At 41.8% G+C, this 15,644-nt stretch overlaps 1 protein-coding gene across 2 annotated transcripts; it reads right to left on the bottom strand.

Moving 5' to 3' along the window:
• Positions 1–415: 415 nt before the first annotated feature.
• On the bottom strand, positions 416–15,288 carry LOC130914733 (terminal nucleotidyltransferase 4A-like). 2 transcript variants are annotated; one of them, XM_057834186.1, is made up of 13 exons: positions 15,076–15,288; positions 14,288–14,968; positions 10,409–10,532; positions 7,906–7,952; positions 7,413–7,533; positions 7,201–7,308; positions 6,998–7,126; positions 3,808–4,018; positions 3,536–3,662; positions 3,321–3,424; positions 2,950–3,134; positions 2,650–2,769; positions 416–2,454 (listed from the first exon to the last, which is right to left on the bottom strand). In XM_057834186.1, exons 2-13 carry the CDS (start codon positions 14,917–14,919, stop codon positions 2,065–2,067), a joined length of 2,298 nt encoding a protein of 765 aa, XP_057690169.1. In that variant the 5' UTR covers positions 14,920–14,968; positions 15,076–15,288; the 3' UTR covers positions 416–2,064. The 2 variants fall into 2 exon arrangements, with proteins under 2 accessions (XP_057690169.1, XP_057690168.1); XM_057834185.1 differs by having other exon boundaries at positions 14,288–15,287.
• Between the last annotated feature and the right edge of the window lie 356 nt (positions 15,289–15,644).

The following is a 15,644-nucleotide window of genomic DNA, read 5'->3' as shown; positions in this document are numbered from 1 at the left end:
ACCTTACTCCTACCTTGTGGTAGTTTTCTCAGCTCAGGCCACCGGAATGAGAACCATACTTCTATATCTGAGGACATGGCTAGCTGATCTAGAGAAGTTTAATTATGTTTTGCTAACCAGTGGTTGAAGAATGGTTTGTAAGATATGGATACCAAAACCAAATATCAGTACATTTTCACCCAAGGGTTTGGGGCTTTGGTAAGGTATCGAAAGGACAACGACGCAGACTGCATGTGGAAGTGTCTTACATACAGATGTCCCTCACAGTTTGGCTAGGACGACCCTGAGGGAGATACACGTGCAGCTATTGTAGATGCTTCTTGGTTAAATTTTTCTCGTACATGAGCACACAAAAACTGATGGGTTGAGCACCAACATGCAATAGATATACAACTAAACAATCAAAAAATGGCGTTTAAAATGTTTATTAAAAAAATAGAAAAACTTAAGACTTAAAAAAAAGAATACATCTATAGGTCAGTCATTTACACATCCTTAATTACAACATAGACATGAGCTGGGAATTGGTTTGGTATGTCAATACGTAACCGCTTGCTGATTATCTTGGAAAGCTGCATTGAAAACAAACACGTTTTCAAAACCAGGCTGATTGTATCAGTTTGGTACATAGGATGCTAAAACAACTTTGTTAAACTTTTCGAAGACTCCACCAAACTCCTGCAACATTGAACAAATCACATCCCTTTTACATATCAACCGAATGGATTCCTTATAGGTTATGCAGGTCTGGACTTAAATTTTTAGATGTGGGAGGGAAAAAAAAAAAACAATGTCGTCTTACAATGTCTGACGCATTATGATCCTACGTTATTAATGTGTAATAAATCTAGCAGGACACTGAACTAAAGCTCTGGCTATGTACGGGAGAATTTGGTCTTCCAAGAAGGCAGTGGACCTTTTGCTTTGACACATTTTAAAGCAGATAAAGGCAAGAACAAAAGCACTTTGCTGGTTCGAAGTAGCACCAAATAGTTTTGAAATGGCATTAGGAAATACATGGTAAAATGGTATTTCCCTATAGTATCCCCTTCAAGGAAAGACACCCCAATAAAACAAATGGTAGAATTATAATGAGAACTACAAGTGTGCATGGGGGAGATTTTTGAGAATTTTTTGGCACATTTTCCATGTCACTCCACCACAACTCCCCCTTCTGTTGGAAAGTGGAAAACATTCATTCAAGGCCCTTAAAAATCCACATATTGCACAGGTCAATGAGGACTTGGAGAGCGGTGGTAGTGGGCGTGGGCTACTAAATAATTAAAAAGAACAACTAAAATGTGAAATAAATAAAAGCAACCAACTATTGCACATGAATGCGACAACATTAAAGTGCCAATGTGAGGGGGGGGGGGAAAGGGAAAAACCTCAGTGACAAACATCAGCGAACATAAGTTCCAACACACAAGCACTACTTCAGTACATTCAAACAAGTCATCACAGTTTAAGCACTTGAGAAGGTCTGGTTTGTGCCATCACACCGAAAATATTTAGTCAGCGTTGTGCTGCATAGCTAGAAAGGTAGTGTGTCACTACAGTTGAACGGACAGAGTCCAAGCTGTAATTGTGTTGCAAAAGGAATGATGCATTCGGAGTAAGAAATTAGTCAAAGGGGAAAAAACAGACCCAACAGGCTCAATAATATTAAAAACAGAGAGAGACCACAGGTCAGTCTCAATGAACCCATTGATTAATATGGCACATGACTGCTTTCTGAGAGGTTTAAAGGAAGTGACACTGGCGAGGACCAAGTCTGGGTTGTCAACTCAGCCATGGTGCTGGTGTGCTTCCAATGTTGACGGAGTATTTCTAAATTTCAAACCTTTTGACCAAGTACAGTTAAGACTTAAGACCATTGTCGTTCACCTGTCTGAGTCAAGTAGTTGCTTCATGCTGGAAGAACAGAAGAAGAAAAAGTACTGGCCAATTGAAACAATTGGAGACAATAAAAGGTCCCCAATAACTGTCTTGGCTATGCAACAGGCAGTTTGTGACGACAAGAGGAAAGTCTTTAAAAGTAGATTATATCAGTGCTTCAATTCTTCATCTGCCCTGATTCAGAGCTGGGAGATTTTCCCTCTTCCTGCGTCGCCAGGTGTTGCAGTTGTACTGCTGCTGGTTCCTCAAACCTGGTTCTGTATTGTGGCCCTGAGGAATAAACTGCCGCTGGGGACTGAAACTACCTTGGGAGTGAGTTTGACCACGGAGGCTACTGCTTTGGTTGTGCTTGAAGCCAAATTTCGGGGGCTGAAATGAGCCCTTGGACTCTGGCCGAATGGCATTTGTGTGCTGGTGCTGCCCTCCCAACTGGGGGTGATGGAGTTGGTGGAGGGGACTGGTTAGAGGGCTTGTGGAGTTGGAGTGCTGAGAAACCGCAGCTTGTACCATTTGCCGGTGCACCATATTGACGGATGGTAGATTCTCAAGGTAGAACTGGCAATCAGAGAGAGATCAAGAGAAAATTGTTAAGTTTTCAGGTAGTGACATCAGGACCTCGAAGTGTAATGAGAATTTTTGTAGCAAAACATAAACTTGTTCCACAGCACCAAAGCACAGTACAGGGTTGCGCAACTTCATTATGCTGATTTAGAAGATTTTACAATACGATCATGTTCTGGTGAAACCAACCTGCGGTGTCGTGTGGATAAAGCCTGCTGGATGTGCAGCCATCTGCATTATGGAATGGACAGAGGCCAGGTTAAGGGCCTGGAGATTGACCCCGTTAGTGAGTAAGGGAGGGTCAGACTCCTTGAAAGAAAAACAAATGTTTAGCGTTAAGAGCTGGGAGTGTTCAAAAACTTTACTGGGCACCAAATATTTGACACAGCAGTTGTGTTCTAACCACAACTGTAACCTTTCTGAAGTCCTGCACAGTAATGATTAACTGATGTAGTCAATGTTTTGAGACAAACTATACTTTGGCCTTACAATGTCACTCCCAGAGGAGGAAGAGTTTGAGCTTGGAGAGGAGGATGAAGAATTGTGCTGAGGGCTGTTGAGGAAGACTGGAGAGGGCGAGGAAGAATCAGCACTGACGGGGGAGGACGTGTCTCGTTGATCCGCCACAGAAACCAGCATTAGTCTGGCAAGGTCCTGCTCACAGGTCTCTACATCTGAAATCCAGTAAAACAGCTATTGTAATCCTCAAATTAGATTTGAGAACTGAAAACATAACGAACAACAACAACGCACTATAATAGTTTATAATGACAAATTCTTGCATTACCGATATCACACCAACTTGACCAAAAACTTGTTTCTTTGATTCTGGATCGAACTTATTTTAATTAACAGCACACCTTGATTCTCTTGGTTCGCATACTGCTTAGCTCCCCACGTCTTTATAGTCCAATCTCTGTAGGCCAAAACATCTGGGCAAACTTTGATAATACGACCTAAAGTACTGCAAGACAGGAATATTTGTCATATTAATCTTCAGGAATACACTAAATGGCTTTTTACTGTACACAGTATAGACACGCACACACACACACACAAAAAAAGGGATGATTACCTTTCATACTCTTTGTTGGGGTACGCACGAGCTAGAGGAGACACACCATGACTGAGTACCATGTAAGCAAAGTCAAACACTTGCTTGACTTGCAAAACTCCATATGAACTCCGGCCTACATCATTACCTATTAACAATAAATCAAAAAATTAACATCTGATGAAATAAATAAATAAATAAACAAACTCCCATAAAATGCAGTAACAACATGTATTAGCATGTTACCATATTATGGTCTCAGTGTCAAATAAGTAAAATGTATAATTCCTGACCTGGCTGTATTGGATCCTCTATGCAGAGCATAGATGGCCTGTTCCCATTCCCCATGGCTTTGAGCATCTCCTCTTTGGATAGGTAGGCACCACCATTCACCCGGATGCCCATCTTCATATAGTTGAAGTCACGCCCATACAGCTCAAAGAACTCAATTAGCAGAATGCCCAGGTTGATGTTAGCACGCCGCGTGTCAATGCGAGGGTGCAGCTGTTAAGAAAAACACAGCTAGATGAACACAACTAGGAGACAGAATGCATTCCAAGGTAGGCCAAATGTTTTTTTTTTTTTTTTTTTTTTTAAGAGATTTTTTTTTTTTTTAACAGTTTCATGGTTTAACCGCATAATTGACTACTATGGTGATCATTTCATTTGGGCTGTAACGTTTCTAAAAATAAAAAATTGGGGGAGTTTTATGTAAGATGATAATGATTTTTTTTTTGTTTTTTTCATTCTATTTTGCGTTTTTTCATTGCAAGCAAAATAAATGAAGATATTAGTACCAAAGCATTTGTAATTTCTAATCATTTTCTGGGAGAAAATATGCATTATCTGACAGAATTGCAGGGGTGCCAATACTTTTTGGCCAGTAGTGTACATCAAAACGTGCATTTGGGCTGGTTTAGTATAATACTTTTGTCACATGGCCAGTTTCTTTCTAGCCGCCCGAGAAGCACTTTGCCCGACTTGCACACCAACAAAAGTATCTCTTTGTCTGGTTCTTTACAGACTTTCTTTACCTGCCTTGTGTGTACCATATTGAGCATGGAGAAAGGAAAAAAGACCAAAGAATTGTCTGAGGACTTGAGAAGCAAAATTGTGAGGAAGCATGGGCAATCTCAAGGCTACAACTCCATCTCCAAATACATTGTCTTTTCCTTTGTCTACCGTGCACAGTGTCTTCAATAAGTGTAAAGCCCATGGCACTGTGGCCAACCTCCCTAGAAGCGGACGGAAAAGAAAAAATGACGAGAGATTTCAACCAAAGATTGTGCGGATGGTGGATAAAGGACCTCGACTAACAGCCAAACAAGTTAAAGCTGTCCTGCAGTTCAAGGGTACATGAGTGTTAACCCGTTCTATCCGTCGGCGTCTGAATGAAAAGGGACTCTATGGTAGGATACACAGGAAGACTCCACTTCTGACCCAGGGACATAATAAAGCCAGGCTGAAATTTGCCAAAACTTACCTGAGAAAGCCAAACCGTTTTGGAACAAAATTCTCTGGTCAGATGAGACAAAAGTAGAGCTTTTTGGGAAAATGCATTAACATAGAATTTACAGGAAAAAAACGAGGCCTTCAAAGAAAAGAACACTGTCCCCACAGTCAAACATAGCAGAGGTTCCCTGATGTTTTGGGGTTGCTTTGCTACATCTGGCACTGGACTGCTTGACCGTGTGCATGGATTTATGAAGTCTGAAGACTACCAACAAATTTTGCAGCATAATGTAGGGCCCAGTGTGAGAAAGCTGGGTCTCCCTCAGGGGTCGTGGGTCTTCCAGCAGGATAATGACCCAAAACACACTTCAAAAACCACTAGAAAATAGTTTGAGAGAAAGCACTGGAGACTTCTAAAGTTGCCAGCAATGAGTCCAGACCTGAATCCCATAGACCACCCGTGGAGAGATCTGAAAATGGAGAAGGCACCCTTCAAATATCAGGGACCCGGAGCAGTTGGCCATAGAAGAATGGCCTAAAATTCCATCAGAGCATTGTAAGTAACTCATTGATTGATATCGGAAGCGGTTGTTCGCAGTTATTTTGTCAAAATCTTGTGCTACCAAGTACTAGGCTGAGGGTGCCAATACTTTTGTCCGGACCATTTTTGGAGTTTTATGTAAAATTATAATGATTTATTTATTTTTTTTCCATTCTTTTGTGGGGTTTTTTTTCATTGCAAGAAAAATAAATGAAGATATTACTACCAAAGCATTTGTAATTGTATAAAAAGGTAGCAGTATAGAGGTGGTAGAGCAGTATAGTCATTGAAAAACGATGGTAATAACAATAATAATACATTTTATTTCAGAGCGCCTTTCACGTCACTCAAGGACACTTTACAACCAAACCAACAAGTCCACGTCTTTGCGATGTGTCAATGTCACCAAATACATTGCCAATGTCCATTGGGTGCCCACCGACAAGCTCCTCTGTCTCATCCTCTCCCCATGAATTGTTTTCTCCCTGCTTGGGCAACCCTTCGGGTTTTTTGCAAGCACACAGGTCATTGTCAACAAATCAGCCCGTTTTGTTGAGAGTTACCACCAGATGCCAATATTTAGGTTTAACTTGGCTTAAATGTGTTCCAAAATACATTTGCTTCACACCACGAGACAGGATCGTGATTTTAATGTGCATCATTAGAGGTTTACGATTAATCTATTAACAGGGATACCGCTTGTATTCATCAGGGGCGCACATAATGGAACCTACAGTATTCCAAGGTACTAATGGATAACAGGCAGGATACGTGCTGGATTGGCTACTACTGTAGTTACTCATAAGGCAGATACAAACCCCCAGTCACACCAACTTGGGTGTTTTTTTTTTATATTCATATTTAAACATACAGTAAGCATTATATTTGCCATTTCATTTTGCCTGGTGTCATTAAAAAAATTTAAATATCTAAAAATGTTTGTGGACATAGGTCAACGCCCTGTTCAAGGAGGGTACTTCTGACTTGGTTAAAATAGCCACTCATGTTTTAAACACCGGTATAAACAGGTGTTTGACTAGCTCTTCAAGTTAAGGCAAATATGCACCTACATCATCTGGAGTTATGTGGCTAGGAGAAGAACTCCAATCTGCCATCAGGCACAGCTTGGTCGCAGAGTTATGAACGAGGCTGTTGCAATTGCGGCAAACGGCCACTGACAGCACCTATTCCTCATATACAGTACTCTACTGGGAGGGCCTGGCCAGAAACTCAGGGATCTACTAATGTGTAATCATGAAAATAAATCAATAAAACAACCTAAAACGTATGTCTGAGATTAAAGAAAAATTGAACTAATAATAAATCATGAAAATTGTTTTACACCACCTTTAATATTTAATTAGCTCTATGGACATGTTTATTTTTAATGGAAGAGGAAGCCACAAAAGCTGTTCAAGCACAAGGTCAACAAGTTCCAGAGTGATGTTCCAAATATCGTTTGTCGTTTTTGGTCATGCAGAAAAGTGTACCTGCAGGAAACTGATAGCCATCAGTATGAGACTGTAAGAGCTGATGCCTCCTGTAAATACTTCATTGAGATCCCTTTGGAGCAGGAACTGCTTCAAAACAAAGATCAGTGGCGGCAGAACAGTGTATCTCTGCAAGAATGAAACAGTAGATTTGGGGGGTAAGAAAAATTAAGTGGATATTTCCTGAAGGTATGAAATTTTACCTTCAGGTAGCTCTTAATGAATTGTGCTGCTTTGACAGCAGTCTCCACATTGAAGCTGATGTCAATTTTGACCTCCGTTTCATGGTCTGTGAGTTTGATGATGGGCACCTGGAGGACAAAGAGAAAGTTGGAATCAGTGTACAAGCATTCACAGCAATTAACCAATTGAAGCAAAGACCAAATGAAATCCCATAGGGATCTGAGTGACTCACAGAAGCTTTGTCAAGGACCTTAATAGGATATGGGCCCGATACATTGTGTCTCTTCAGTGCTTGCTCCAGTTCCTGCAGTGGGGGGTGGTCCCACTTTCCAAACACCACCAGGTCAATGTCACTGACAATGCAAGTTAAATTTGTCTTAGGCTATTAAACAATAAAAATGTTATAACGCCAAGCCCAAATGATATCATCCCGAGTTGAACAAACAAGCTGGAGCAACGTGTACCCCAACTATGCCTTAACATAGTCAAACACCAAAGCATATTTTCCCAAAAGCTTAAATAATTGACTGGATGCCAACCAGTAGCTGCACTTGGACACACCCTCCCCCACCCCACCATTAACAAAAAAAAAAAAAACCTTGATAGAACACCGTCTTGATAAAGAAGCAAGTGTACATTATGTTTAAATCAACAATACAAACATTGACCCCTTACTTCCAAAACGCTAGCATCAAAGAGAAAGTGAGTAAAGGTACAAAAGCTACCTGGTTGGAAGATAGAGACCTGTGCTGAAGCTGCCAAATATCTCCACCTAGAAAACACGTGAAACAATTCTCGAGTTGTGCATAAGACGACCAAAGGTCATTTGGACAGAAAAAATTAAAAATTGCTGTCGCGTGACACAGCCCCCGCCCCTCCCTAAATCCGCAGCTCCTAGCTTTGAGTATGCCACCAGGCTATCGAAGTTTTAGGTTTACTAAAATTGCAGGCAAAAATGAAAGCCTGACAGGCAAGTTGAATGAACCAATCTCATGCAACGTCACAGGTCCCCTGATATTACTCAGCTAATCAGTGGTTGACTTAATGTACACATAAAGGCTGTTGTTTAGAATCAGTTGGCATAAACTGAGAATCCCGACGGCAATTGACTATTCATGGATAGTCAAAGCTTGAATAGTATACCAATAAAATCTAAAGCCTTGTAAAATCGCAATTTAATGTTTTAAAGGGCCTCAGTTTTTCCCATATTCAGTGGTACCACAAGAAACTAAATTAATTCGTTCTGGAGTGGCTTTCGTATCATGATTTTTGCTATAGTGACTTGTTCCAAGTTATACTAAAGCATAATTTGCGGTCATGTCCGGTCTTTATCTGTAATGCCTGGTGCATTAATCACCTCAATCTCACTGAGTTTTGTCAAAGTCAAGTTAGTAAAATGTATTGTAATTTGAGTGTTATGATTAAAGTGTGGTCTTTAAAACAATTGATTTTGAGAACATGTGTCATGATAAAAATAAAAATGTTAACATACAGTGGGAAAATAAGTATTTAGTCAACCACCAATTGTGCAAGTTCTCCTGCTTGAAAAGATTAGAGAGGCCTGTAATTGTCAACATGGGTAAACCTCAACCATGAGAGACAGAATGTGGAACAGAAAATCACATTGTTTGATTTTTAAATAATTTATTTCCAAATTAGAGTGAAAAATAAGTATTTGGTCACCTACAAACAAGCAAGATTTCTGGCTGTCAAAGAGGTCTAACTTCTTCTAACGAGGTCTAACGAGGTTCCACTCGTTACCTGTAGTAATGGCACCTGTTTAAAATCATCGGTATAAAAGACACCTATCCACAACCTCAGTCAGTCACACTCCAAACTCCACTATGGCCAAGACCAAAAGCTGTTGAAGGACACCAGAGACAAAACTGTAGAGCTGCACCAGGCTGGGAAGACTGAATCAGCAATAGGTAAAACGCTTGGTGTAAAGAAATCAACTGTGGGAGCAATTATTAGAAAATGGAAGACATACAAGACCACTGATAATCCCCCTCGATCTGGGGCTCCATGCAAGATCTCACCCCATGGCGTCAAAATAATACCAAGAACGGTGAGCAAAAATCCCAGAACCACATGGGGGGACCTAGTGAATGACCTACAGAGAGCTGGGACCCCACAGTAACAAAGGCTACTATCAGTAGCACAATGCGCGGCCAACGACTCAAATCCTGCACTGCCAGACGTGTCCCCCTGCTGAAGCCAGTGCACGCCCAGGCCCGTCTGCGGTTCGCTAGAGAGCATTTGGATGATCCAGAAGAGCACTGGCAGAATGTGTTATGGTCAGATGAAACCAAAATAGAACTTTTTGGTAGAAACACAGGTTCTCGTGTTTGGAGGAGAAAGAATACTGAATTGCATCCGAAGAACACCATACCCACTGTGAAGAATGGGGGTAGAAACATCATGCTTTGGGCCTGTTTTTCTGCAAAGGGACCAGGACGAATGATCTGTGTAAAGCAAAGAATGAATGGCGCCACGTATTGAGAGATTTTGAGTGAAAATCTCCTTCCATCAGCAAGGGCATTGAAGATGAGACGTGGCTGGGTCTTTCAGCATGACAATGATCCCAAACACACAGCCAGGGCAACAAAGGAGTGGCTTCGTAAGAAGCATTTCAAGGTCCTGGAGTGGCCTAGCCAGTCTCCAGATCTCAACCCCATAGAAAATCTGTGGAGGGAGTTAAAAGTCTGTGTTGCCCAATGACAGCCCCAAAACATCACTGCTCGAGAGGAGATCTGCATGGAGGAATGGGCCAAAATACCAGCAACCGTGTGTGTGAAAAGCTTGTGAAGAGTTACAGAAAACGTCTGGCCTACTTTATTGCCAACAAAGGGTAGATAACAAAGTATTGAGATGAACTTTTGGTATTGACCAAATACTTATTTTCCACCATGATTTGCAAATAAATTCTTTAAAAATCAAAATGCGATTTTCTGGGATTTTTTTCCCCACATTCTGTCTCTGATGGTTGAGGTTTACCCATGTTGACACTTACAGGCCTCTCTAATATTTTCAAGTGGGAGAACTTGCACAATTAGTGGTTGACTAAATACTTATTTGCCCCACTGTATATGATGGTTTCACTTGCTTCCGTTAAAAATTTGAATTGTACATCATGATCAGAGAACCGGTCTTTTACAGCAAATTAATGGTTCACCTCCACACCAAAGTTTGAATTTGTGTGCCCATGCGACATACTCCTACACTTACCCGTGCCGTAGGCCATAGTTCCTTTATGATACCCTCAATTCTGTTCACAACATCTCTTCTCATCGCCTCCTCCTCTGGACGCGGTGACATGAAGTTGAAGAAGTCAACTATCTCTTCATGGAGACTATATAGTAGCAAAAAAAATTATTCAATATATAGTCAATGTATGCAAGTAATAAATAATAAAAATAATAAAAACACCCCCCACACACACATTTGTACCTAATGCCAGAACATAAATCTTCAATACTCTGACAGCTTCTCATAATTTTGCCAAGAACATGGAGAGAATAAGTGAACACCGTACAGTATGTTGTCCCTCTTAACAAAGAAAGAAAGAAAAAAAAAAAACTGGAATACTACTACACCATTATCACCTACAAATACAACAACACACTAAGGCCATACTATATAGACAATGAATATGAGAGCTACTAACACTTGTGTTACCAATCCAAAAAGCCATGTTTTATTGTTTTTATTTGTGGTGTCCAATACATATCATTTTGATGATGATCAGATATCAACTAAATACGGGGTTAGTATTTCTGATACAACATTTGGTAGCGCTACAGTGGAATTGATCAATCTTCATTTCATGATTTTTAATCTATGGAGCTAAATCAAGGCCAAAGTATTGTAGTCTGAATATGTCGAAAGTCAAACTTGAAGGTTAATTTCTTAAATCTTGTAAAATATAAAAACTTTTTTCCTCCAGTTGCAGAAATATGTTCATGTTAATAAACATTTTTTCTTTTTTCCCCACCTTAAGATTTTTTCTCCCTTCTAAATCTTTTTTGTTTTCAGTTTTAAAATCGTATTTTCCTCACCTTCAAATATTTTTTGTTTCAAACTGGTGTTTTATGGCATGGGGGTGTAGCCTCAACAGAGCCTATCAAAGAATCCCCAAGTGATGCTGTCTCCAGGAACATGGGCACTTGGACAGATTATTACCCCACAGTCTCGTCACTTTATTTTTATTAACTTATCATTTTTATTACTATGATACCAAAATCTGTTCTTAAAAATAGCATTTTGCGGTACCTGGTAGGGTGTCCCAAAAAAGTAAATCCAGGAAACTAATCTCGCACACCCTCTCAATGCATTCCATTTCTTGCCAAAGTACTGTGAGAAAAAATTCACTGTGATCACTTAATATTTAGGGTTCCCTCAGAGCACATGTAATGTCTGCTATGCCGTATACAGGGTCCAGCCGGGTAGGGGCGTCATCCTGATCTGTTTTCAACTGTCCATTTGCACTCACATGCATAGAACGTATGCGGTGTTGCCTTGACCTGGTGTTGACAGTGGCCGATCCAGGAAAGCTATCTGAAACTCGAAGGGGGGGGGGGGATTTCCCCCCAAAATATCACCGATTTTGAAAAACTCATCGGATTTGGGAAGCTTACCTCGTGGGAGGTGGTTTAAGCAAGTCTTTTTCTGATAGAATGTGACTTTACTTCGAGAAAATCACACTTTCAAGCGATCATAGCATGGAACTGGTCATCGCGGCTGTCTTCGAACTCTAAGTATAACACCATTTACCTTTCTTCCGATCATCTGGCCCTGATATTTCCCTGTTCGTCCGCTTCAAAGCAGAATGAAATTTTCTGGACCACTCGAAGGCATCTCCCTTTGACGACGATCCGAACGACAACCTCTCCGAGTGGGTGCGTCTCAAGAAGGACGAAGTCGTCGGGTTTATCGACAGCCAGCTGGAGACCACCCACTACAGGGACGACTACTGCGAGTTCCTCCTCCTCGCCCGCTTCTTCCTCACGGGCCCCGGAACAGAAGTTGTCCGCTTCAACCGGCCTGGGGCGGATGGCCAAAGGCATCTACTCGCTGAAAATCTACATCTTCCGGAAGCAGTTCCAACTCACTCCACATGAAGCAGGAGCTCTGAGCAAGATCAACGTGTTCGCAGTGACGGTCTACCTCAAGCGGTGGTTCGAAGCTCCAGTGACCATCGATGCACCTATCAACGACCTGGAGATGTGCGAGGACCTGGACAGATACACAGCTGTTGACAGTGAAGTCGGCTCGGCTGTTCTCAAGAAGTTCCGTTGGCATCTCTGGTACTTGAGCAAGGACTTGGCCCCCCAGGCGATGTTTTCAACGAAGACCAAGGAAGAGGAGAAGGCCAAGATGCTGCACAACCTCAGGAGAAAGGGAAGGAACTGCGGCGGCTGGAAGGAAGGAGGACCCTTACACTCAAGAGGGCTGACCTGGGCGACTTCATCACCCGGAGGTTGCAGAAACTGTTCCACTGCCTGAAGCTGCCTCTCCCAGCTACAGTCGCAAATCTGCGGGAAGTTCCAGTTGTCGTGTCCGAGCTGAATTCGGTGAATGATGTTGCCGAGCGAACGGTGAAGCTGGCGACCGACTTCAACCAGTGCCTGATGAAGGACGAAGACGAGCGGCAGCTCATCTTTCAGGTCGTCGAACATCACTGCCGCCAATTCCCCATGGCTGACAAGGCCAACTTCCAGTAGTGCAGCTGTCACTTCCCTGTCTTCAGTTGTATTGCTACTATCCAGTTGTATTGCACCAGTGCATGTAACACCTTGTCCAATGTGAATTATGCAAGGTAGACAACCGGTCTGGGAGAGAGCGATCATTAGTCAGAAGAGTGCGAGACCGACACGTTAACCAATGCCAGTCCAGTAGGAATGTCAATGAGGGAAGCCTTAGCAACCAGCTATGGGAGTGAAATTTCGTGTGCTTGGTTCTTTTAGCAAGTCGAATACAATGAAGGGGTGTGCGAGTCCGAATCTGTTAATATGTGATTTTATATAGGGGGCTTGAGACACCCTAGTACCTGGTCACGTGCATCTTTTCACGAAAGGTTGTTTTTCCTCACTGAAACCAAAATTACGAAACAGTGGTTAATAACCTGGGTTCGATAGAACCACAGGGGTTCGGTGAAGGTTCAGACACGCAGGGCCCTATTTTTGGACGTTGACCAAATCTAGGCAAAGTGGCGTTTTAGACTGTTTAGTCCGCAATTTACAGGCTCTATTACAATTCTTTCAACTGCTAGTCCTCTACCTGATGGGAAGAGAAACGGGATTGCTAAGTGGAAGGTTGACTCTCACTTGGTATAAGGAAGTACAACAGACCTACGGGTAACGTGCAGTTTACATTGAAAAAAAAAAAAAAACATTTGGGTCACAGTTTATGACATGAAAGTAGTTTGTGAGGCAGGGATGTGGAAAAATGAGAATGTCGACATGAAAACTAAAATAGAAATAGTGTGAAATGAATAGAGTTAAATTTGCCAATGTGTAAAATAAATCAAAAGGCAAAATTATTTGTTGTAAATTTAAACAGTTTATTGGATTTGTGAGAATGTGCATGTTTATTTTATTTTTTTTAACATAATGGCTTTGAGTACAAATTTTGCGATCATTTTGTGGGTTTTTCACTAAATTTGGCGCATTCAGCGAGTCTTGGTTTAGTAGTCTGTTTAGATAAAAACATTTTTACAAACATGCCGTCTAAATGAGAATAATTTGGAATAGAAATTCACTTGGGTTTTAGCTTGCTAGCTTAGATATATCGATTTAGAATTTGGAAGAAAAAAAAAATCGAATTCCAAAGGGTTTGGTTAATGCACGTGTGAAACTCAAGGGGTTCGTAACTTTAGCAAGGTTAAGAACCACTGCTATAAAAGTAGAAATAAACTTTATTTCCTGATGAAAGTAAGTCTAATAGAAATTGAATCAATCATTTGGTAGTTTTTCTGTGTACATAGTCATTAAACAATATTCTGGGATAGTTGAAAGATCTGTCAAAATACTGACTCCAGGGACTGACTTCTCGGCAAATGACAGCTAACAAAGTTCAGTTACCTGAAGATATGACCTCTGTACCTACCCATTGACCCCTGGGCTGTAGCGCCTCGTCTTCCACAGGCTACATGAGGAGTCGGCGTGTTGCCCACAGCAGCCGTAGCCAAGCAGCGCGTTGACGCCGTGCACGTTGGCTCGGTTCATATACCTCCTGCGGACCGATGTCTGATAATGATGCTGCTTGTTACCGTGTTGGTTCTTCACCCTGGCGGGGGTGTGGCCGCCGGATTGTTGCGTGCTGCGACAATGTTGGGGAGCAGCGTGGAAAGACAGCGGAGGAGGGGGGTGTTGCCGCCTCACGCCGTTCTCGTCCAGCTCGTGTTCGCCGTAGTGTAAAAACATGCTAGCCTCTTCTGCCACGTTCAAACTGTCTATTTGGAGAGAGGAGCCGGATGGAGACGAGCTCTCGGCCTCAGAGTCCAGAGAGGAGGAAGACGGAGACAAGGAGCCCTTCCTTCGGGCGCTCCCCCTCTCACCGCCGTCTCGCTTCGACAGTTTCCCGAACACAGCACCGAGCGGTGGCGGAGGGGCTATACTTTTACAGTATTCGCTGTTGGAGTCTTTTGAGATCGCATTTGCGTGGTTGCGTTGGTACTGAAGCTGGTTGTCGGTGCCGGAATTGGTCGCAAATCCCTGAGACGTTTCCCAAATGTGCATCCATAACGAATTGGCAGGTCCCTTCTGCTCCGGCTGGATCCAAGCGGTCCTGGGATCCATTGAACTCGAGTTTGACCGACAACCTCACAAGGGGGAAATTGCAAGCAAGTAGACTAACGAAACACTTTGCACTAAAGTAAACTAATTATTTCCTACCGCTCTGGTTCATTTGTTATCCTTGAAGCGCTTCATGTCCGGGAACTGGTGTGGTTTTTAAAAATCGGCTTCCCCAACTCCGCTCTCCATGTAAACCAGCAAAAATGGCGCACCCAGCAGCACTCGCCGCCATCTGCGCATGTGTGGGGATTTAAATCTTTGAACACACCTCTCGGCCACATGCTTCAGACTAATGGATATGTAACCGGAAGTTTCCAGCACAATGGGCTTGTATTTTATTAAGTTCTTTGTTAGTCTATATATTTTTTTAATATTAAAAATAAAATTTCACCACGAGATATATTTTAATATGACTAAAACCAACATTCAAGACACAAATGACCAAAATTTGCTATATTGAAAGATCGGTATTCGTAAATTTTATGATCATTTATCAAATATAAATTTAAAATCAATTGCACTTTTCCACTCCAAACTTAAAAATATAAGCACATGTTACCATGCACCGTTCATTGTCTTAAAGGCATGTTTAAGTTAGTGAAGCAATGTACTCCTCTCATCTAAATGACATATCCATACCTACTCAAAATAATTACAGTTCAAAACAA

Source organism: Corythoichthys intestinalis, chromosome 4 (assembly GCF_030265065.1).
Source record: "Corythoichthys intestinalis isolate RoL2023-P3 chromosome 4, ASM3026506v1, whole genome shotgun sequence".
Classification (NCBI taxonomy): Eukaryota; Metazoa; Chordata; class Actinopteri; order Syngnathiformes; family Syngnathidae; genus Corythoichthys; species Corythoichthys intestinalis.
Note: the sequence above shows the minus strand (reverse complement) of the source record. Positions and strands in the feature narration are given on the sequence as shown.

Excerpts from the sequence above, each read along its gene's own strand:
- LOC130914733 (XM_057834185.1), bottom strand. The coding sequence starts at position 14,979 with ATGGATCCCAGGACCGCTTGGATCCAGCCGGAGCAGAAGGGACCTGCC. Across the intron at positions 4,019-6,997 it reads TGGCTATCAGTTTCCTGCAG|CTGCACCCTCGCATTGACAC; the intron begins GTACACTTTTCT and ends TTTTCTTAACAG. Across the intron at positions 3,425-3,535 it reads CCCAACAAAGAGTATGAAAG|TACTTTAGGTCGTATTATCA; the intron begins GTAATCATCCCT and ends CCTGTCTTGCAG.